The 24,674-nt window shown below is 43.6% G+C and overlaps 2 protein-coding genes across 2 annotated transcripts in view; both read right to left on the bottom strand.

Annotated features, from left to right (window-relative positions):
- Positions 1 to 15,814, bottom strand: part of cUnh12orf56 (chromosome Un C12orf56 homolog) — a 21,867-nt gene extending 6,053 nt beyond the window's left edge. The window contains exons 1-7 of the mRNA XM_080757803.1: positions 15,687 to 15,814; positions 8,871 to 9,110; positions 6,387 to 6,558; positions 5,561 to 5,618; positions 3,613 to 3,871; positions 2,023 to 2,217; positions 1,432 to 1,520 (exon numbers count right to left, since the gene is read on the bottom strand). Coding sequence (XP_080613929.1) covers positions 1,432 to 1,520; positions 2,023 to 2,217; positions 3,613 to 3,871; positions 5,561 to 5,618; positions 6,387 to 6,558; positions 8,871 to 9,107 — 1,010 coding nt within the window. The 5' untranslated portion in view covers positions 9,108 to 9,110; positions 15,687 to 15,814. The remainder of the gene's footprint in view (positions 1 to 1,431; positions 1,521 to 2,022; positions 2,218 to 3,612; positions 3,872 to 5,560; positions 5,619 to 6,386; positions 6,559 to 8,870; positions 9,111 to 15,686) is intronic.
- A 684-nt stretch (positions 15,815 to 16,498) lies between these two features.
- LOC308310854 (transcription elongation factor SPT6-like) lies at positions 16,499 to 21,741 on the bottom strand. The gene is given in 2 exon segments (XM_080757306.1): positions 16,499 to 17,044; positions 17,046 to 21,741. Coding segments are annotated over 2 exon segments (4,878 nt in total). The 5' UTR covers positions 21,672 to 21,741; the 3' UTR covers positions 16,499 to 16,792.
- Between the last annotated feature and the right edge of the window lie 2,933 nt (positions 21,742 to 24,674).

Here is a 24,674-nt window from a genome sequence, read left to right as displayed (position 1 = left end):
AAATAACTCCAAACACTGCAATAGTGGCAGAGGGTTCTATGGGCACTTCTACTACATCTGAAAATGTTTTAAATATTGATTGCCAAAATGTATTTAGCTTTGGACAAAACCAAAAAGCATGTGCAAGGGTAGCTTGATCTTGATTGCAACGATCACATATAGGATCCATGGTAGGAACAAACTTAGATATTTTAACTTTGGACCAGTGGAGGCGATGTGTAACCTTAAACTGAATAATAGTATGCCTTAGACAGATTGAAGAGGAGTGTATCCTATCCAGCGCTTCAGAAATGTGTGTCCCTAACTCTCCCTCCCATTGATTATTTAATGAGGTGCGGTTCCAGGTCAAATGAGATTAATAAAGAGTAAACTGACCCAATTACCCCTTTAGAGTGTGGATTGAGCTTTAGAATGGAGTGTAAAAGGGAGTCTGGTGGTTGTGATGGGAAATCCATAATAGATGATGTTACAAAATTACGAAGCTGCAAAAATCTGAAAAAGTGAGAGCGGGGAATATCAAATTTCAACCGTATTTGATCGAAAGACATAAAAACGCCTTCGTTGAAAAGATCTCAGATTTTCAGTCCAAATATTGAATGCTCCATCTATAATTGAGGGTTTGAATCTATGATTTCTTACTATGGGAGCACAAATTGAGAAGTCAGTAAGTGAGAAGGCGCGTCTGAACTGTGCCCAGATCTTAACAGAGTGTTTAATAATTAAATGTGAGGTGTATTTGGACACAGGTTCGGCTAACGGGAGTTTGGAACAGAGGAAAGCATAGGGACGTTGGGCCACATGACAGGTTTTCCAATTGCAGCCATTTGGGGACAGGGTCTTGGGACGGCAGCTCCCTCCAACACAACATCACCTTTATGTTGGCAGCCCAATAATTTAGTGTGAAAGCCACACAGATGACGAAAAAAAGAAAAAAAATACTCCTTTAGTGTGAAATACATAACGATGTGATGACAACTTTAAAACTCCTACAGTGTGTAGGGGCCATAAGTAATGCTCATTATAAGTTGAATTGTTTTCTACTCACTCTGCATCTCATTGGTGGGCTGTGGACAGTTCAGAAACCTAGCTGCCTACCAGTGACATCTTTGATGGGGATTCTAAGCTTATAGAAACTACAGCCCTTCTCTTCCTGGAAAGGTTAGCCATTGTTATTGCATTAATACAAAATAATTAAGTAATGACTAAATGCCTACCGATGATGTCACTGGAGGCAGGTTTCTCCTCTGAGACACAGAGCGAATAGACAGAAATGTGAGGAATTATATGAAGATAGGGTTGAAAATGTGTGAGTTTCTACAGTGTTCCTTTAAGCGTATAAATGCTGCAGTGATTTGTGTAGATCAGTACCTGATGTTAGGATGTTGTTATGTGATGCTAGGAGGTTGTTACCTGATGCTAGGAGGTTGTTACCTGATGCTAGGAGGTTGTTTGTGTGAAGAAGAACTGGATGCAATGTTGCATGTTCTCCTGTAGAGAGGGTCTAACAACAGAGTGGCTCGCTGGAGAGAGAGAGAGAGACGTCCATGCGCATGCATGCACACGCACACGCGCACACACACACACACACACACACACACACACACACACACACACACACACACACACACACACACACACACACACACACACACACACACACACACACACACACACACACACACACACACACACACACACACACACATCTTATCAAACTCAGACTTTGATAAAAGTCTATCATCGGTGTGGCCTCCCTGCACTTGTTTGCATGTTCTAGTAGAGAGTGGTGAATGTCTACGCGTCATTTGGATGTTCTAGTAGAGTGGTGAATGTCTACGCGTCATTTGGATGTTCTAGTAGAGTGGTGAATGTCTACGCGTCATTTGGATGTTCTAGTAGAGTGGTGAATGTCTACGCGTCATTTGGCCAACAGACGTGGTGCGTAGGTTTAAAGTATAGTGTTGGTCGCTTCTTTTGGGCTTGTTTTCAGACACCTGGCGACACTGGACCATAGTCACTCACTATAATGTAGCTGTTCCAGGAGCTCTGGAGGTGCAGGTAGATGTGAGAGATCTTGGAGACGGAGTACAGATGAAGCTCCACCTCCCTCTTAAACTCCACCTCCTCTCCGTCCCTCTGTCCTTTTGTCTCTTCCTGTGCTCCACTGACCTTCTGTCTCCTCAACAGACGAGCCACAGAGTCTCTCCTCCCAGAGAGCTGAGGACAATACGTAAAGGACAGAAACATGCAGGATTAACACTAACAGATGCTAGTGTTATACTCAACGACAATGTCAACGACAACTCTATGTTAAATTGGCTATTATTAATTAACCATGATCTATTCCAGGGGTTCTCAAGTTACCCGTGGGTCTACCCCTTGGGGGGGGTCGCCAAATTATTTTGGTGGGTCCCCAAATTATTTAAAAAACAAAAACAAAAAAAACATTAGATTTTTATTTATTTTTGCAACTCAATAGCTGAAAAATGGAAATTAAGAGTTTACATAGTACGTGGTGCATGCATAAACTTTCCTTAATGATTCAATCTGGTTTCAGTATTCATTTATGATGTATTTTCTTTATTATTAACGTTATTTTCGCAGTCAGTTTGTATTTGGAAGAGGGGCGAGGCGGGGGTCACAAGACTTGGCCAAAGCATTTCCGGGGGTCCCCAGCAAAAAACGTTGAGAACCTCTGATCTATTCTATAGACAGATTTTTGCGAGATGCTTCTTTCTGATGTGTCCCTATGCCAATGGATTTCTGCATCCAACTGAAACTGAACTTTTGTTAGAAAACATTAATTAGAACTGCAGATTCAGTCCAAATTTTGCATTGTAATCTGAAGACTCACCTCTTCAGACACCTCAGCCCACAGCACTTGACCTACTACCACTTGAGATACTATTCAGTATTTTAGCTGTGACGTGAGCGCCCCAACCTGAGATACTTCCGGGTCCTAATTTTGTGTCGCTTTTGTGTCCCCATGGAGTTATACTGTGACGCTCCGTCGGACAAAATCTGAGACGAAAACAACCACGAAAGTCTCATTTTACCGCTTTCCTTGCAACAACAAAGCTGCGCTGCTCTCCCAAATCTGGCTGTGACAGGCCGTCTGCCCCACATGGAATACTATCGCCATTTTATTTTATTGTGTCAACTAAATCCTCATTAATGCAAACTAGATTCAACATACTAAGCCTGCACGCATTCTAAATATGTCCCCGAAATATTTTACTGAGCAAATGGACTGTTGCCACCTTCAATAATAATGATAATAATAGTTTTAATTGTCTCCACATAGTATATTTTTATTATCATGGACACTTGTACAAAACATTAATAATTCTACTCGAGTTGGAAGCATTAAGACCCATTTTAACCCTCAATGGCTTCCTTTCTGAAAAATAACGTCATTGTAAAAAGATTCATGCGTTTAGATATTCTATTTACAATGAGATGCGGACGGGAGCTGGTGCCACTTGGACCCGGACGTAACGTAGCACTACAAAATGACGTCGGACTTAAATACTGAATAGTTTCATTTGTTTGCCAGCAGAAAAAAACCCAAGCCCAAAGTCGCTTATAATAAGCAGACATGGCAACACTGACCTGCACCAGGGTGGACACTGTGCTGCTCCAGTGGGAGGGAGACAGAGGGGAGGGAGGGGACAGGAAGAGGAGGGGGGAAAGGGGCTGGGAGGGAGGAGGTGGGCAGGAGGGGAGACCCCGCACACCCATGAGGGTCTCTGGGTTGGGACAGGAGGCCGAACGCAGCATCCTCTGCATTGTGGCCATGCGCTGAATTTCTCCTTCATCATCATCATCATCATCTTCATCATCATCCTCATCTTCTTCTACTCGCTGGCCTCTGATCCAATCAGAGAGGAGAAGAATAGAGAGAGAGAGAGAGTGAGAGAGAGAGAGAGAGAGAGAGAGAGAGAGAGAGAGAGTGAAAGTGCATATGCCACAGTTCACACAGTTTATTAATTGTATCAGTCAAGGCCCACATCCTACTATACAACCATTGTATTCTCTTCTCCTCCCCCCATTTTCCACTGTAACTTCAAACTCCATTTTAACCCGAGGCATTCTACAAATGCCTTCTAAATCCTAACAGTGTTCTGAAGAAAAACGTATTAAAACGTTCTAAAATCTAGAATAGCACAGAGATACTTTCCCGTTTTAATGGGTTGCTATTGTTAACCATGTATAAGATTCATTGAAAACACCCGTCCTTGGGGAGCCGTGTAACTAATGCAATAAATGAAAAAATAGGACAGAACCAGCGATGTGTGTTTTCAACTAGTCTAGAACACCACCCACACACACACACACACGTGTACAAATGGAACAATTCACTGATTGGAAGGTAATGACTGTAAGCTGCTATCATGTCCCCAAAGACCTTTACTGCTCTGAGAGCGAGAGAGAGAGAGAGACTAATAAAGTCCCAGGAGGGAGCGCGACACGACAGCAGCAGAAACGCACGCACACACACACCTTTAATAGGCCATTTATGTCTTTCTGGTCCCCTAGCAACCCACCAATGACGACAATCGTCAACTTCCACTGTTAAAGCACGCACGCGCACACGCTTGCACGGACACACAAACGGAGGTATTTAATTTACAGCACCGAGGAAGGGAGAGACAGATCTATTCCCAGTGCTGACTATCACTTAACACTGTCTGCAGAGCTTCCTCTGGCGTCCAGGGTGGGTGTGCCATGGAATAAATTGATAATATTTGGAATTCAATCATTCATCCATATCACTTAGAAACTTATTTCATATAAATTTAAGTGGCCCGGAAAGGTTTTTGTTGTTGTTGTTTTTTTGTCTTATTTTTATCAGTTCTAACTAGCCCTATACAGTAGGTACCCAGATATTATCTCAAGATTTCCTTGAGAGAATATCTCGATGCCTACGATGATGTCACTGGTGGGCAGATTTCTGAAACATAAACATTTAGAAAATATATTTTAAAGTAGCCTCACCTGTGTTTGTATTTAGCAGAAATTTTTAAATGTTGAAACTTAAAGAGAATTTGACCTGCAACTCTCTCCTCTGTTTGAATAAATCATGAGCTACATGAGACACACACACACCATCAATCAACACCACTGGCCCCATTCTCCTCCACTCAGCAACACGCACTGGTGTAAAGTAACTAAGTGCATGTACTCAAGTACCTCAGAGTGTGTGTGTGTGTGTGTGTGTGTGTGTGTGTGTGTGTGTGTGTGTGTGTGTGTGTGTGTCCTGCTAGCCTACAGCAACTACTTCCATTGTGTTCACTGGCCTCTCTGGTGCACAGAGATAAGTGAATGAATGAAGTTAACTAATGCATGGTTCTTCAACAGGGGGTCCAGGACCCGTAGGGGGTTAACGGGTTAACCGAGCTGTTTTCACATTAACCACTTGAACCCTAGCATCCCTGTTTTGAGAGGAACATAGATATTTTTGACAAAGAGATTTGGTGTAGACCATGCTGTGTGTGTGTGTGTGTGTGTGTGTGTGTGTGTGTGTGTGTGTGTGTGTGTCATACAGTGAAACACTCACTTCTGCAGGGGTTCAGGGGTTATCCTCCACCTGTTGTCATGAAGCAGAGAGGACACCCCTAGAGAGAGAGAGAGAGAGAGAGAGAGAGAGAGAGAGAGAGAGAGAGAGAGAGAGAGAGAGAGAGAGAGAGAGAGAGAGAAAGAGAGAGAATAAAGGGACAGACCAAGAGGTGTAGAGTGTCCAAATGTCCAGGGGGGTCAGAAGAAAAGTGACTTGAGGAAGTTTACTATTATTTACGCCAATGAGACAGTGTATAAGAATCTGTACTAAATGTAATCTAACAACAGTATTCTCTGTTATGGGGGTCCCTTGCACAGCAATCTTTCGGTTGGGGGTCTACAGGTCCAATTTGGGTGAGTCCTTGACATGAAAATGTGTGAGTGAATTAATTGCACACAGCTATCTGTAGATATTGTCTAACTAAACATAACATAATGCTTGTTGATTCTTTCTTACTACTGAATGCTGTATAAGACAGACAGACAGACAGACAGACACTACAGTGTGGAATGTGTCTTGTTAATGGTCTGTTGAGGCGTTTATAGTCTGCACACACCGGATTCACTGCGCTCTTCAATTCTGTAAAGCGAACCCTTCTTTCTTATGCATTTTTTAGCCATGTTGGGGGGCGCACACACACACACACACACACACACACACACACACACACACACACACACACAGCCTAACCGCTCCAATGACAATGTCTATAATGTTTGATTACGAGGCCTCAATGGCTGCCTCTGCAACGCCGCAGGCAGCCAGCCAGCGGTGTAGTTGAGCAGCCTGCACCGCTCAGTTCACACGGGTGTGATTTTGTCTTTACCTTCCAGGGTCGGTGGGACTGACAGTTGGTTTCTCGGAGGAGGCGGCGGGGCTGCGGCAGGAAGCCAATGGTGTCTTTTGGCGGCGGGTTTGGTGGTGGTGGTGTAGACCACTCGTATGTGTTGGCAGTGTTCTCTGTCCCGCCCACTGAGGAAGACCGGGATGTCATTCACCTGGAGGACCAAGAGAGGGTCATGTCACCAGTGTTGCAGTGTTGATTTTGACAGCAGAGTTTGATTTAGTTTTAGTCATAGTCTTTTGGATAAAGTTCCTTTTAGTTTTAGTCATATTTTAGTCTAGTCGACTAAATCTACAGTTGATTTGGTGGACTAAAATGTATTTTGGCAAACAAAAGAAACACCTGTATTTCATCTGAAAATATTTTTGTGCCATGGAGGGACACCCCATACAAGATCTGTGTTGTTCAAATGTTCCAAAAATATTATTTAGTTTGTTTAAAAATTTTCCTCAATATTCTTTGAAAATAGCTCTGTTAGATCTGTTATTTTCAAAAAGCTGAATAAGCTTGTATTAAATTTAACCTAGTTGCTTATTTTGGGCTTGTTTTCATCCGAGTGGATTGTAAGAGAGTGGCGACACGCTTTGATCTCGCCGCAAAGCGGGTGCCTATGGACTATAGTTCCAAACATTGGAACTATCCCATTGAGATAGAATGAGCACTTCCGCATTCCATTGTTACAATGGGAGTCAACGCTATAGTGTCACCACTCTCTTACTATTCCACTCATGTGGCTCCAGATGATCCCTGTGCTTTAGACCCGCTGTTGACCTGTCTGTCTAGCATCAAATGTTGGATGAGTGAGAACTTTCTCAAGCTAAATGAGGATAAGACAGAAGTTCTCATAATCGGTTCTAGTGAGCAGAAAGAATCAATAATAAGCAGACTTGGTAACCTGACTGTAGAAAGTAACAGTACAGTAAAGAACCTGGGGGTTATTATTGATTCTGAATTTAATTTTAATTCACACATTAATCATGTTACCAAGATTGCCTTTTTTCACCTTAGAAATATTGCACGAATCAGAGCCTATTTGTCCTTGGACGATGCAAAAACGCTAATCCACGCCTTTGTTTTCTCTCGGCTTGACTACTGCAATGCACTTTTTTCAGGACTGCCTAAGATAACAACTGACAGATTACAACTTGTCCAAAATGCAGCAGCCAGAGTTTTAACTAGAACTAAGATGAGAGAACATATTACTCCAGTTTTGGCATCACTGCACTGGCTTCCGGTTGTTTTTAGGATTGATTTTAAAATTATTTTACTTGTCTATAAAGCTCTCAATGGTCTCACACCTTCCTACCTACGTACATGACTGCCTGCCTAAATATGTCCCAAACCGCCCCCTAAGGTCTTCCACTGCTGTCCTGCTCACATTGCCAAAACAAATGGCAACAAAAAAATACGGGGAAGCAGCTTTTTGCTTCTACGGGCCGTCGGCATGGAACAAGCTCTCACTGTACCTTTGTCAGGCAGCCTCTGTAGACATTTTTAAAGCTCAGCTCAAGACCCACTTCTACAACATTGCTTTTAATTGAGTTTTAATATGCACGTTCCTACCCTGTCCTGACTGATTTGCTGCATGTGGTGTTTTTATTTATTTTTATTTATTTTATGTTCTTATATTCAATTTTTTCCTTTGCCATTGTTTTATCATTTTAACTACTTGTGTTTTATTGTATTCTATTTTTGCCCTGTGAAGCACTTTGAGCTGCATTTATGTATGAAAGGTGCTATACAAATAAAGTTTATTATTATTATTATTATTATAGACCTGGCCACTTGTTTCTCTTGCGAAATGTGATTGATTGATTGATTAAATACTTTATTAAGTTTTAGCAAAAAGTATAGAGTTATACAACAATGCTACAAAGTGTAACACAACAAGCCCTGAGGGTTTGTTTCCATTGTGGTCCTGTGCATTTAATTCATCAAGACATAATAAAGACTATAGGCTACAATACTTTGGCCACCGATTTATGATTTAGCCACTGAGGTTCGGTTCACAACCCAACCGGGCTGAGGTGGAAACACTGGCAGAACCGGTTATCCACCACGCCACTTCGAACCATGCTCAGCCCTTTAAGTAGGGACTTACACAGGGAGAAATCAATTGGTGTAACACAGACAGGATTAACTGATTACTGGAATAGCCTGAGGTGAAACATGTCACCTTTTGACAGTTTGACCTGTGATATAACATTAGACAGACTCACAGACATCACATGCTTTAGAGTCATTAACACTTCACAGTGCTATTAGCTCTAATCTGATCGGAATGTATTATTTTATAATCACAGTGATTCTCAACCAGTGGTCCAGGGGCCAGGGCCAGGCAGTGGTCCTTGAGAGGGTTCCAGGTCGTCCCCATCCAGCTAAATGATGGAGAGTTGGTAACCATATTATTAGATTCGGCCACTCTAATATAAACACAAATGAAAGGTATGAAAAAACTCCACCCACCAGCTGGATGTGTTGCACCTGGCTGAAATGCACGGCCGCGGTGAGCGTGCGCGGCGGGTACTGTGCCAGGTACACGCACTCGTCGCTCAGCACGACGTGCATGTACGCCGGCCGGCGCACACGCTCCGACTTCACCACGCACGGCTCGTAGGCGCGCACGCGCTCGTACACGCCCCTGTCCGTGTTCCTCTTGAGGAAAGAGTCGAGCTTGCTGTTCCGTCTACCGAACCGAGCCATTCACTGATTCACACACACAACCGCAGACAACACGGCAAAGGCTTAACCGACGCGCATTTGACGCTATACTTTTTACAGAAATAAAAAACAACCGTATATAAAGTAAACTAGACTAGTTGTTTGTTGTTTTGCAGCGGCCCAGGTGAGCCTCGAGTTGAACTTCTCATTGATTGCATCGTCCTCCAGCTTGCACATGTGCTCTGTCTTCTAGGGTTCAGGGTTGTTGGGTTGTTGTACTTGTTGCGTCTCCTCTCAGACGCTCCAGAAGCAGCAGGACGTTAATGTGCGAGTGCGTCTCCAAGCAGTGTTGCCAGACAATGCCAGATTGTGCGAGAAATAAGCAACCAGGACATGAAAACAAGGCCAAAAGCTTGCAAATAATAAATAATCAAATATTTGTAACGTATTAATGTAATGTATCTTAAACATGATTAGAAAGTGCTTAAACATTCGAAAATGAAGGTCTAATATTTCTACAATTGCTATAATTAGCTTACTACTTCAGAACATTTCCACTCCACTGACACATGCCTCCTCTATTTGAGCGACCACATCAAACACGAGGTGGATGCTGACAAATATTGCGGCATGATCACGCTGGACCTCCAAAAGGCTTTTGACACCGTGAACCACTCCATACTGGTTAACAATCTAAAAGCAATTGGTTTTGATAGCAACAGTGAGCTGGAACAGATGGTGGAGGTGAACAGAACACTGTCCCTCCCTCCCAGTGAGCTGTGGTGTTCCACAAGGAAATAGTAGCCTAGTCCTTCTGGTTAGAGTGGGTGACAATATTATCACATGAACAGATGGAATTACCTACAGGTTCCATCCTGGAGGCAAATATTTCCGGTAATAAAATCGCCACCAACGTAATACAAAAAGTCAACCAAAGAACAAGATTTCTTGCAGGATCTCCTCAGTGAGGAGTCCTCACTGGTCAACAAAAACACCTTGAAGACCCTAACAGGAGCCCTCGTACAAGGTTTCTTTGACTATGCATGCACCTCTTGGTACGCTCTTAAAACAAGGCTCCAGACTTCCCGAAACAAACTGGTCAGGCTACTACTTGAGTACTTGGCCTCAATCCCTGAACCCACCTCACCCCTGCCCACTTTGACAGGCTGGAATGGCTTAGGGTTGACGACAGAGTACAGCATCTTGCAATGGGTCTGGTCCACAAGATTCGATACACCAAAGTCCACACCCACAAGACCAGAGGGAGTTCAACAAACCATGTGCAACCCAGATTCGGCTCAAACAAGGGACTAAATTAATTTCGCTCCTATGCCACCAAAATGTGGAACACCATACCAAAAGTCATTAAGACATGCAAATCTCTTTGACTCCTTCAAAACTGCTCTCAAAGGGCAATTCGAAACTGGCCCCCGTAAAAACTGAAGCCCCCACCCACCCCTTTTCCCTGTATGTTTTTTCCCCCCTTTTTACCTCCTATGATGATTTCCTGCTTTTGGCTATATAGAAGTGTATATTCGTACGTCTCATCATGTATAGGCCTACTTTACTTAAGACCATTTCATTTTTGTAAACATTTTAGACAACAATGGTATGGAGGTCTCTGGAACTAAAATACTTCTGGACTGGTCCACATGAAAATGTTAATTTAATGATAAGATGTTGATGTTAAAATACTAATGATAAGAATAATAAAGCAAGCCTAAATAGTACCGGTAAGCAACAACTTTAAACAAGCCCCAAAACGCAACCCTAAAACAAGCGATGTTTCAGAAAATCAACAAGCCCAGTCGCTTATAATAAGCACATTAAGCAGACATGGCAACACTGCTGCACCAACGGGTCTGACTATAGCAATGATTACTATCAGAATAATACAGAGCTATAAAATATATAAATATAATATTAATATAGCTATAATTTAGTGACCTATAAACACACTATAAGTAGGCTATAAAGCATTATAACAGTGATTATAATACATATATTATATTATATTATATTATATTATGTAGGCTATTACAATAATACACATACCTTGCCAAAAGCGTTTAAGTGAGTGTCCAGAAATGTAATGCTTTACTAATTATTATATAATGTGTTATGATTATTTCTGTCAAGTATTTTGAGTATTAATAACTATTCTGTTTTTATGACTATAGTTGCAGTGTTAAAAGATTATAATTGTAAGAATACTGACAGTGCATTATAGACATGTGAAGTATAGCAAGGGTAAGAATTTATATATAAAAATACTACATTAATGTCAAATAGTGCCTCCATGTGGCCGGTAGAACGTGACTAGAAGTTGTTACAATATTACTAATTAAATATTGGATACGTTTACCTCAGTGTAAAACTTCATGATAGCAAACTTATAGCAGGAAAATTATTAAATGTTACAATAAGACAGCTCCACCGTTCATTCACACATGATGACAAACATGGCCTACTATACAGCAGCCAACCAGACACACTGTCCATAATTTAGACATGAAATATAATAGGCTCAGTGAGGCCTTTAGGAGGGCCATTGGAGCCGCAAGTGGAGCCTGCAGTACTGCCATTGCCCAGGTGGAGCCTGCAGAACAATTGCGGCTCAAGAATCCACCACTCCTGAATGAAGTGTCTGGTGCTGGGAGTCTGGTGCAACGCACAGGTCCTAGCTGTGCTCCTGGTGAGAGCAGGAGTGAACCTGGTGAGACGTAGGAGGGGCCCGGACAGGAGTCAACCCACAGAGCCTAGTCCCTCCACATGTCAGAATAGTACCTCTCAATCCCGGCATAGTAGTTCCGGAGTGGTTCCAATGGATTGTGTGGACCTGGTCTTTCCCTAGTGGGTCTGATCGAGGGTAGGACTTGATCACCCCGGCTGGGTCACCCGAGTGAGGGGTATGATGTTCGCGAGACCCGAGGCAAATCCTTGTATGTTGCCCATGTGATGGATGATCATGGCATTGAGTTTATCAGGCCTGATGTGATCACAGAAACTCATGTCATCAAGCTGAATTATCGCCCCTTGGTGTCGTAATTGCAGATGTAAAAGAGTTGGTAAAATTAGTTTTCAACAGCCTGGCCCCCAGTCCTATCCATGAATTGGTGTTGCCATTTTATACACCACCAACCAACTGATGATAACCCACATTCAATCCTGAAAGTATTGTTGCTTTCTGGGAATGCTGTGCTGGATGAAGTGCTGAACGTAAGGAGGAAGAGAGATTTACATGGAGAAGAGATTTACATCGAAGTCCCTCCCTGCAAACTAATACAAAATCAAGAATAAACCCTCTCCACTTGCCCTCAAAATGATTCCATCATAATTCAGCCAAAGAAGACAGCATTTGAAGTTGATGAATCATCCTATATAAATGGTGTAATTTTTCTAAATTTCTAAACCTGTACATCCAGTCATTTTTGGGAATCAACAAGAAGTTGAAAAATAAAATTAAGTCTGATAAATGATGTACTGTGCATTATACCATTTAAAAAAAACAGTTTGGACAAAATAGCTCATTTTACATCAATGTGCCCAGATGTCTAAAGATAGTGCCCACCTATTCTTGCTTGTCTGCTTCCATTATAATAAAGCACAGCACACAAAGTGCTATCCTCAAACAGACAATTGTGGTGTGGTGCTATTACATTAGACACAATTAATAGTGTTATGCTCATGTGTGTCTAATACCAAATATACTTTAACATTTTGGGTTATATATTCAGGGATTGCCCTCTCCATTTCTTACTTACTACTACAGTATATATCACCCACCAATTCGGCCTGCTGGTGGCGTTATAATGGGAATGTGTGTGCAAGGTTTCACCCCAAGGACCCTGGGAGGGGTTGGACCCTTTTAGGAGCACTGATGCAGGGTTCACACTAGTTGTGTGAATGGCAACCATGCAATCAAAAAAGTAGAGAACACGTTGAAGACTCTAACAGGAGCACTCATTCAAGGTTATGCATGCAACTCATGGCACCATTGCACTACAAAGGCCCTAAAATGCCTCACATCATAATTACTGATGAAGATAGTACTATGATGTCAACAATCTACCAGGCTGATGTCTTGGTTATTACTCAGACAAATCACTCATCTGTTTTTATTTTATTTTTGAGAACATACCGGTAAGTATTCAGTAAGAAATTAGAATATGCCTATGCCCAGCTTTCCGGGTTTGTGTGAACACAAACATTGGCTTGTGATTGGCTGATCACCCCATAGCGAAGGTTTGAGTGGCTGAGCAATTAATAAATATTGAAGCTAAAAGTGAAGGCAGAAAAGTGAGGACGCAAATTGTGATTGGCCCGTAATGTCATTTGTAATATGGCTGAGCACGGAATGTGATGTATGATGATAGAGCGCCCCTCACTTCAAACTAATGTATTTTTTATTTTTTCAGAATTATTATAATTACTTTTTCACTGGTAGATTTGTCTGGTTTCCAGGCAAGGGGTATATGCGCTTCTGCTTCACTGAGCTTTCTAATGTTCAAGTTCTTTACCTGGCTGCTGTTTTCTTGGCTTAAGACCTGACGACGATTCTAAAAATGTTTCTATGTCAGTGGTTCTCAAACATTTTCATGTCAAGGACCCCCATCTGAACATATGTTGTTCCAGGGACTCCCCCAGAAGCAGAAGGTTTGAGTTAGCTATTTTTCAATAGCTAAAGTATAACATAATGCTTAAAACACCAAAATCCAGAATGGATTAAAGTCAAGAGACCATGCATTGCCATCGTTCCATAGCTCAAACTAGTCATCGTTCCTGATCAAGCTCACAACAAGTCGGTGAGATTGTATATGTACGTCGTGTACGTGTGTGCATATCACTTATATATTTCATAAATGTATTTATTCATTACTTCAAAAGATTAAAAAACTAATTTTAAACAAAAACATATATTTTACACCTACACACACAAAGCAGTGCATAGGAGGGGCTAGCACCCCTCAAAAACAATTGAACGTTTTGAGTGGTGCTAACCACTCCGACATGTGACTGTATGTAGGCTTATGTGTCTATTAGTCGGTAGCAGTGTGCCTTAATAGTCGGTAGCAGTACGGTTGTGGTTACTGCATCTATACATCATCATCATCGTCATCATCATACATCATCATGATAATCCGAATTGTAGCACTCAGACATTATCATGATCAAATCACCTCCACCCATAATCACAATCGTGTGAGGGGAACTCACTCATCATATTACATCATACATCATCACATTCTGGCCCATCACAATTGACGTCCTAACTTTTCTGCCCTCACTTTTAATCCTCAATATGTAGGCTACTTTGCTCAGCCAATCAAATCATCGCTATGGGGTGATCAGCCAATCAAATCATCGCAAAGATTTACCAGCACACACAAAGCTGGGCGTGCCAGCAGCCCTAAAAAAGGCTTAAGTAGTAAAAATGGTAGATCTACAAGCTTACATGGCGCAACGCGACGTGTGAGCTTCTGTTCCCGGCCTCCCCGGCAAACGTCTCATTTCTCTTTTGGGTCTTAAGCTAAAACCCTGGGAGTAGCCTACAGGTGCACAAAGGTGCACAGCCTCAGGTCATTTAATAATAATAATAATAACTTTATACACAGTGAAGCTTCAGCAGAATCACAATTCTGCTTAAGCATCACCATCGTGTGGTCTGTGGACCAAAATACCACTATATTGAATTCTGCTAAACAACCCGCAATGATTTACGTTCAGACACTGATGTTACAGTATGTGATGTCTACACAATTGCTATGCTGGAGTGACCGAGTGTGAGTGATTTGGGGTATTGGAATTCAGCTTCACTTTCCTCTCTCACCTCATTTCCTCCATGCATCCTTGGTGGGAGGGACTAAGTCTGAGACCCACGCACTTGGATCCCATCTCCTGGACAGCGTATAGTTCAAATCCCATAGTCCGATTGGTGACGGTAAAGGAGAAAAAAAAATACGGAGACAAAGGTCAAGTTTTCATAAGTTTTGATGTATGAAATATTATGAATAAAAAGAGAAAAATATAAAAAAAACATTAATCTGCACAAAACTGATGAATGAAGCTATCAAAGAAATCTATGAAAAGGGTGCAGTTGATACGAATAACAGTCTAAGTCCACACTAAATATCCATAATGTAAATCATAGATAAGTGGTAAGGACAGATAGGCCTTTTCAGGGGGCTCAGAATAAATTATGGATTTAGACTGTTATTCATCTCAACTGCTCGTTTTAATCTGCACAATTTTATACAATGTAGAGGATGTCCCAGCTTCATCTCTCTCAGGTCCTTGGCCTGAAAAAACGTTGAAGACCCCTGCGTCCAAAAAACAACGACCAGCGATTCCATGAACAAACTCATACGACCTTACACTTTCTTCTTATATATTTAGAAATAAAATAGATACAAAAGCAATAGCTATGAAATAGCAATTTCACACTGCAATTAAAAAAATCACACCCGTGACTGAACTGAGCAGTGCAACTATACATTTATTTATAGTTGGTTACTGTACTGTATGTACTGTACTGTGCTCCGTATACTGTATTGTGGTGTACTGTGCTCTCTACTGTATTTTGATTATTTTTGGATAAATTCTTTGAGAAATTACAGTTACCGTGTGGGGGTCCCTGGGGGGTCGCCAGAATATCCAGACCCCCAAGAACACGGCCAGGGTGCCGGCCCATTTCCGGCAAGCAGTCCCGTGTCCGAAATGACCGTGTGGGGGTCCCCAGAAGATCCAGACTTCCAGACCTCGTGCCCAGGGCTGGTACTGTAGTGTATTCTGTGCCACTTTACTCTGTGCTCTACTGGCCACTTTAGGTGTTGCAGCTGTCCGTGCTTGGACAGACACGTACACACATAGCTGTGTAATGGAGCACCAAAAAAATAATAATTCTGAAAAGTGTACATTTTGTTAAGTGTGAAAACTGAAAGGTGTCAAAGAGGTAAAGACGTTACGTAGTTAATCAAAGAACTATACACATCTACTCTCTTCAACTACTGAATAGTTTAAGGATGGAGTGCCCTCAGTGGTGTGATTTTTTAACTTATTCTGTTTCGTATGTGTCTTTGGAGTTAAGATTACTCTAATAGACCCCCAGGTGTAGTTATAATATTCAAAAATCTTTTAGTTTCTTTCTGAAAGCCTTTGAAAGTCAAAGGGCCCAATCAAATACACCATGTTTTGTGACATCATAACCCTAAGCCCTCCCCCATTATCATACAACAACAGCTGTGGGCAAGGCTTAAGTTCAGGTGGGTGGTGCTATGGTGTGTGGCCACATAAAAACATAATTTTAACACTTACAGTTTTGAAAAAAATCCTCCTCCTAGTATAATCATAGTACCTGATGATCATGTTTTAGGGGGAAATCACGGCACTCGTTCTTTAACTAGTTTGTCCTAAAAACAAAGGTTAGTAGACGATCAACTCCTTGTGAGGACATGGTGAACCAGCCTCTGGTTGCAGGTTGCTGGAGATTGTTTTGTTTTTGTCACAGCCAAAATACACGATTACATTTTGTCCTAAGCCAATCATTTTAAATTATTGGTTTAGGAATGCCACAAAATCAAAAGTCTCCATGAAATCAATGTTTCATGGGATGTGTAATTGATTGATTGATAAAATAAGTATTTTGTGGGGTGAACTACTCCTTTAAGCAGGCCAGATGGGAGAAACTACAGACATTTGTCCTTTTAAAATTGATATATAAACTCTTGTTAGTAATTTAGTAACCTGCCGTAGGCCTGTTTCTTTTTGATGAATAGAGAGGGGGCTCTCACCTTGGCTCTCACAAGACACTTGACCTTACTCCATCTTTTCAGTTCCAACTCGTCACATATGCACAGGACCAGTTGGTGCGAGTGGCCTTGGGTGTGGGAGTGCACCGACTGCAGGGTGGAGCGGGGATACCGCGGGGTGCCCTGGGCCTTTCGGCTGGGTGTCACGTACAAGAGCCTGGGTGTCAAACGTGAGTGGTGCGGCCGTGGGTTGCTGGGGCGTGGCGAACACGTGATAGGCAGAGGAGCTGGCTCCACCTCTCCCCATGCTGCCACCGCTATACTGACTGGAGCCACATTGAGCCTGTGTGGCGTTGTTAACATTAGCCGCCATGTTTACCAAAGTGGGCGTCCTTGTTCTACTGTTACTCAGGGTTCTACTGCTGTTACTCTGGGTTCTGCCAGGTAAGGGCGCTTTGTAGTGGTCCTTGAACCAGCGGAACAGTCCGTTAACTGAAGGGAATATCTTTAAGCGATACCGGAAGCCGTCGGGGGTGACGGTCACATATTCGACTCGTGGCTTCCCATGAGGAAGGTAGCCCAGCATGAATTTCCCCGGCAGATCCTTACAGGCCGAGATAAAATATGGAATAAATGCAGGCTTGTCCCTCTTCGTCTTCATGAGTAGTTCCTCCATTGTCTTGCGGTCTCCTCCGTTGCACTCTTGGAAGTACTTGTGTCCCAGCAGATCCAGGGCAAATGCAGCCATCGGCTGAATGTAGCGGGCCATGATCTCGTCCAGATCTTCAAACTCCATCGTGTTGATCCGCAGCGTCTGTCCCAAGCTGAAGGCGTTCTCCTTGCCCTCCTCTCTCACGTCCACATGCTGGTAAATGCCGTCCACCACCTTCCAGGTAACAGTTAGGTGGTTCACTCCTTTGCTGCTGGGCCTGAAGACCAACTCTCCCTGGCCCATGGACTCCATCATCTTCTCTGCCTGTTTGAAGTTGATGTTCTTGAAGTTGGGGTGGTCAATAAGACGCTTTATGTAGGGTGTTCGATTTTGTTTCTTCTCCAGTTCCTCGTCCCTCTCCTTGTCCTCTGACTCTGTGTCATAGTCGTATAAACTATCCTTGAGGAGCTTCCACACGTCGCTCTTGTCCATCAGGTCTGAGGTGCGACATGTCAGTTCAACACTGAACCTCTCGATGTCAATCTTCATGATGCGACAGTGGACCATCATGCCCACCTTGACCCTCTCCTCGGGGTGCGCGACCACCTTGTCGCTGAGAAACTTTTTGGGGATGAACCCCTGGATGTCGTTGTCCAACCTGGTCCGAACACCAATAGCGTTTCCTGGACAAGAGCCGCTGTCAAAGTGGTTCCACACCTTGCCGAGATCAGGGAAGTTGGTCTGCAGACATAGTGGACACTGCCACAGCCCTGTGGAGTCGTTACGGATGGCCTGGTCGTAGCTCTCCCTTTGGGCCCGCTTGTAAACAATGCTTGTTACTGTGGTGGTGATCAACTTGCCTTTATAGAAGGTCTCCGGTGTCTCCTTTGTGAGCAGGTCAAAAACCTCCTCTGTGTTGGGGGCTCTGTAATCAATTCTGAGGTCTCTGTACCTGCAGCTCAGCTCAGCACGGATGTCATAAAGAGTGATTTGCTTGTTGCCGCAACCCTGTCTCTCCAGCTCCTCTGCAAAGTTGTCCAGGTCCAGGTCCTTGAGATGGTCTGGGTTCTCTACAATTTCCTCCAAGGCTCCGGCTGGGTTGGCATCCTCCACTGACTCGTCATACTCCATTGCGTCCATGGCCATCTTCCGAGCCCACTCATATGTCTCCGGGTGTACACGAGTACCGTCTAGAACCTCAATGTACGAGTCTGTGCTGTCTTCGAGTGACACAGTGTCGATCTTGATGAAACCAGCACAGTTGCTGAAGACTTTGGGCCCCATGTGACACAATTTGACCAGCTGGGTCCTGTTCTCCAGACGAGTGTTGTTCTGCTTCAGGAGTTTGAGGAGGTGAGAGCCCTTCCTTGGTCCGAGGCCACACACATATTGGACCAGGCTCTGATTGTGAGGATGGGCAATGGCCCTGTTCACGTCCACTCCGACCTCGTTGACACGGTTGATGAATTCACAATGCAGAACATTGAGCAGCTCTTCTTTCACCACATGCTCCTGTAGTGGGTGCAGCTTGAGGCAGAGGACGTCCTCGTCACTGTTGCAGACGTGAGCGTACTCCACGAGAGGATCCTGGATCATCCTGGCGATGGAAACAGCCTGCCGTAGCAGGGGCGGGTAGTCTCTGAAATCAGCTTCGGACTTCTTGCTGTTCATGTACAGCGTAGCGAGGTGATTATCCACCAGCTCCACTCCCACTGGGGACAGAGAGGATTCTTGTTCAAGCTCAGCAATTGTCCTTCTGATGTCATCAATTATCATTTGGGCATCTCTATTCTCCCCAGCAACTGCAACCACGTGAGGTTTCTTGCTACTCAGAAACGCCTTCAGTTTTCCCATATCGTTTGCTTTTTTCTCCCTTTCTTCTTCCCTATGGGAGTTCCTCCTCATCATGAAGAAGGACAGACGCAGGAAGTCGATTACCTCTCCGTCGTCATTAATGAGAGCACAAAACACGGGCGTGTCCCTGCTGGAGGCATAGGCGACTCCCAGGACTCGGATACCATTGCCTTGACTCTCATTCATCAGGTAATCGTCTTCCACCTGCTGGTCTGGCCTGTATGGAGCCACCTTCAGCCAGTGGTACAACCGCCTGCTGCAGCACCGGATGACGTGCTCCTTGGCCTCGGCAACAAGCTTGTTCTTCAGTTCCTCTGACATCTGAGGGTAGAGGAACTGGGTGAGGGCCATCTCTATGGCCAAGGCTCTCTGCCTGTTCCATTCTTGGACCTGGTCGCTGAATTCATCCCTGTAGTAGAGTTGTTTGATCTCCTCGAAGTATGGTGTCTGGTGGCTAGGATAGCCTTTGACAGCGATCATATCAATACAGATATTCATGGTGAGAAGTCCCTCTTCCTCAGCCAAGCACATCTTGAGGAACTGATCACCATTCAGCATTTTCACAGGCTTGTTCTTGAGGTACTTGAACGGGTAGGCAAAGTGGGCCTCGTCTATCTCCTTCTTTCCTTTCTTGGTTGGCTTGATGTTGACCATCGCCCTGTTCTGGAAAGTTTCCCTGAGGACCTGCCGAACTAGGGGCTCCCGGGCAATCTGCAAGGCCACCATGTATCTGGTCCCTTCAAGCACTGCTTGGGGAGTAGTGAATTGACTGACATTGACATAATCTTTAGCCAACTCCATGGGTTCGGCCTGGACCTGCTCAACCTCGTGGCGCTGGTAGCAGTCTCTCACATTTTCTCCAAACTTCTCTGGTGTCAAACCAAACTTTTTGGCCAAGCCATCAAGTCCCACACTCTGGCAGATGCTGTACATGTCCCTGCGTGAGGCCTGCTTCAGGTCTGGTCCTTTGGGCTCCTCCTCTTCCTCTATAACCTCCAAGTCTTCCTCCTCACCATCCTCTGACACCTCCTTGACCTTCTTCAGTCTAGTCTTGCCGAACTTTGCAGAGTTCCTGATTTTGGGGATGTGTCGGCTGTAGTATAGCAGAAAGTAGTTGTACACATCGGTCAACTCATCAAGGGTCTGGATGTCTTTCAGCCTCTCCATGTCGGTGGAATTCAGGGGACGGATGCCATCGGCCAGGGTTTTTTTGGGATCAGCAGAGATCCGCTCAGACTGGTAGTACTGCATCCTCTGGAAGAGCCGCATCAGATTTTGCTTGCGGGTCTTCAGCTGAATCCACTTCTCGTCCCACTGCCACACCCTCCAAAGGTCATTGAGGTTTAGCTCTGGTTCCACATACTCCTTCCTGTAGAAAGCTATGAACGGAACCTCAAAGTGCTGGTTCCTCATGAAGTTGAGGGCCTCCTTAATCTTGGCAATCGTGCTCGGGCCTTTCCTCCGGAAGTTTGAGTTAATTCCTCGGTCTAGGTTTCTGGTCTTCTGCATGGAAATGGTCGGGGCGGAGAAGCCATGATTAAAAATCCACTTGGCTTCTTCCTCCAGCTCATCGTCCTCCGCAGCTTGCACTGGGATCGAGCGTAGCTGGAATCTCTCTGGCATGTCGGTGGAGCGGATCACGTTGTCCTCTTTGGTCAGATGGCTGCTCTCTAGCTCGCTGGGCTCATACAGCTCCAGTATGCTCTTCCTGCCCTCCCTCTCGGCTGCAAAGTCAGGGTCAAAGTTCCCCCCGAAGAAGATATCCTGGGCCTCCTGCAAGGCTGCGTCGGTGTATGCTGAGAACTGTTTGCCTTTCCTCTTGGTTATTGGTTGGCCGTCATCGTCCACAATGAAGTCGTCTATGTCAGACTCCTCATCCTCTTCGTCAACGCCTCGGTGAAGCACCGTATCAATGGTATCTCCTTCCCGCAGCTCGCCATCCACGTCCCCGTCACCAGTAAAGATCTCTTCCGCGATCAAGTCTTTCATATCATCATCTTCTTCGTCATCGTCCATTGTCTTCAAGCGGTCGTATTTTTTCTTCCTCCTTTTAACTTTAACACCCAAGTTCTCCTCCATGAGGTCCAGATCATCGTCGTCTACCTCGTAGTTGCGCTTCTTCCGTCGATTCCTGACTTCATCCTCTGAGTCACTACCTCCTGCTTCTTCCTCCTCCTCATGGTCTCCGTCATCGACGAGTCCCCTTAAATTCCCTCGCTCGTCTTGGTTTTCTGTGTTCTCTTCCTCCTCCTCATCATCCTCCTTAAAACTCTGTGTCTTTTTCGGCTCAAGCTCTTTCTCTTCAGAGTCCTGTTCAGACTTGTCTGCCACACTTTCAATGAATTCTGACATGTTTCTCTCTCTGTGTTGGTATATTCTGTCAATATGAGCTGTAAAGGCAGTAATATATTTGATTTATAAAAGCTGCAGAGAGAGTGAGACCGAGTGACGAGAACCCTTTCTCTTTTATGTTGGCTGTGATGTCACAGTGAGTTCCGACCTCGCATTGTGATTGGCTGTTTTCAAATAGAGTAATCTACAATGTAGATTTTGTAGATGTTATTGTCAATAGTCATCATAGTGTTCTAATCTACTGTGGGTCACCCGGCTTGCATACAGTCTTTGTTGCTGTGCTAGCGACTGTGCCCTACTGTGTCAGCCTGTGTTTAATACATTGTTGCGTGCACATAACGCACAATGTCTTGTAAAATACTGCACGTAATTCTGAAAAGACTTGTGTGTCATTCAAATGATTGTTAATCCCTTGTGCTAGTTATGTTTTAATCATCTCAACAAAAACAAAGTGTTTAATTTGAAATGTACACTTGGAGGACATTTTGGAACGTAGCAGCAAGTCGTCAGAAATGGTATTTATTAACTGTAAAATACATAAATAAATAAATCTTAGAACGTTTCCGGTGCTTGTATCAATCTGGCACGAGTGTCGGGGCAGACACTCATAAATACAGAGTTGTCACCCGTCCACTATGGAATGTTTATTGTGAAAAAACTATTAACAGTGATCATACCAAAAATAACTTGTTTAATTGAAAAGGTTGCTTCAAACCCCCATCCTAGTTGACAGCCTAGTTTTGATACTCCACACTGTTTGTCTAGCTGCCTTCACACCTCCAGAAGTGGGCTTCCACTTCTGCCCATAGTGGGGCATAAACAAGAACACAATGCAAATGAAACAGGAAGCACCGGTTATGCAACTGAAGATCTGAACTCTGAAGAGTGCACTTTTCTAGTTTAATTTCTTGTTTTGGCCTGACGTCAAACACAACACAAACCGTTGCCATGCAATTTACAATTTAGGCATTTAGCAGACGCTATACAAACATTAAACAAGAACAAAAAGCATGGCATGCCCAACAAGGTCGATTTACGCAGGGCAAGCGCCAGGTCTTGGCACGGTGTCAATAGTGCATGGGCTTGATTCAGTTGCCAGAAAATGAGGTAGGCCTATAACCAATGATGGTTAATTTATGAAGATACAAAATAAAAGACATGATACAAGACCCAGAGCACATGAATCAATTAGTAGGCCTATATTATATTTAGGCCTACATGTGAATGGACTGTGTGTAATCTGTCTTCTTTACTCTTTCAAAAAATGTTGCTTTTCATGCAGCCAACTACAGTATAAAAACTGTCTGGGTTGTTCACACACAAGCCTGAGTAGACAATACAATAAATTGTAAATTAAATTACCAAAAGTCTTTTTGAAAGTGAAATATCCCTTTAAAATGTAGAAAATATCTGCTTTGCCTCCTGCTAGCCAGAAGATGGTGCCATTGGCCAGCTCAAGACTTAACACATCTCAGAGGGCTATAGCCTCCTGCAGAGTTCACACCCTGAAATCACACTAGTCTCTGTTGTGTCATGAACAGTTGTGCCCTTTTAGAGTCATAAGTCATATTAGTGACTAGTAACAAGTGACTCATCATGGCACAATCCAGATAGAGCATCATGTTCCCAAAAACACTACAGGTCATGTTTTATGACTCCTAGAGAGGCGTGTAGTTCCATTGTTGTCATGGATTCAATTCCATAATTACTGTGCCACTAAGGTGTGTCATTGATGTAAGTATTTCAATTCTAATGTTCAACTTCAATTGTAACTTTGCACGCGAGCGGGAGGGAGGGAGGGAGGAGCCCCCTGCTTCAGCTTTGATGGGAGCCTCCAGATTGTTAAATCCGCCACTGCCAGTATGTAGCCTAAACGTATAGGGTTCATCTCTGGCTTGGCTTTTCTTACAGCATAACAGGGGTCTTTTGAGCACAAGGATGCATAATTAAACTTTTCAAAACTGTAGATTCATTTCATAGATGGTTTCATGTACTTAATTTACAGCATTATCATCACGAGACATTTAACCACTGCAACCGTCAATAAACCCTTATTATAACCCTCAGTAAACCTGGGCCAGACCACACAAATGCAACTCCTTGCAACATTCAACTTCATGCAACTCTACTTGCAACCATTATCCCCAATGGCAGTTGTAAGGAGTTGTATAGAGGGTATGCACATGACATCATCGTACCTGGTAGTTATGCGGGAACACCCACTGAGTGTCAAAAAATGACTTTCTGGCCTTGACAGCCCATTCATCCAAACAGAAAAGTCCTGTCTGATTGCATTAAATTAAACAATGTTAAACTCACCAACATTGCAGCTGTACGAAAAGCTTGAATTATCCTCTTTCTATCTGCAAAGTTTTTGTTTCATAAAAATCCACCATGAGCTACTTTCTGTCACGAAATGCCCTGCATTTGATAATTTTTCTAAGTGTCAGAGTTTGTAAGTGCTTGTTTTCAATAACACAACATTTCGCTGCCTCCTGCACTATGTGACATTTAGAAACAGGTGGTACGTAGGACGGTTGAGTGATTTCCAACGAGCGCTTCCAAACTCCAACACTCCATGCTGCTCAATGTTTTGCCACTCAGTCTAGCATGTGCTTACTCTCTATTGGACAGGCCTTAAAAGCGTTTTGTTGCGAGGAATTGCGACTAGTTGCCTTTGGCGTTGGATAATACTGGTATTCAAAAATAGCAGATCTACAAGCTCACAGCTACTGATTATCCTTCTACCCTATTAAAAAGGGGGTACACAAGCACATGGCTGTTTATCCGTTCTCCTTCTCCAACCAAACCACTCCGTCAGCACACATCTCTCCATGCACAAAAAATCCTGCACGCCACCCGAATCCATATGCACTACATCGCTTCCCCACAACTGCCATAGTTACTGTACAAATATTACTCAGACACACTGTTATTGCGCAACATTCCACTGTGATGCAAATTACATCACAACTTCCTCATTCCCCGGCACCTCCCTATTTC

This window comes from Protomyctophum bolini (assembly GCF_963924005.1).
Source record: "Protomyctophum bolini genome assembly, chromosome: 23".
NCBI lineage: Eukaryota > Metazoa > Chordata > Actinopteri > Myctophiformes > Myctophidae > Protomyctophum > Protomyctophum bolini.
The sequence above is the reverse complement of the archived record's forward strand: the minus strand, read 5'-3'. Positions and strand labels throughout refer to the sequence as shown.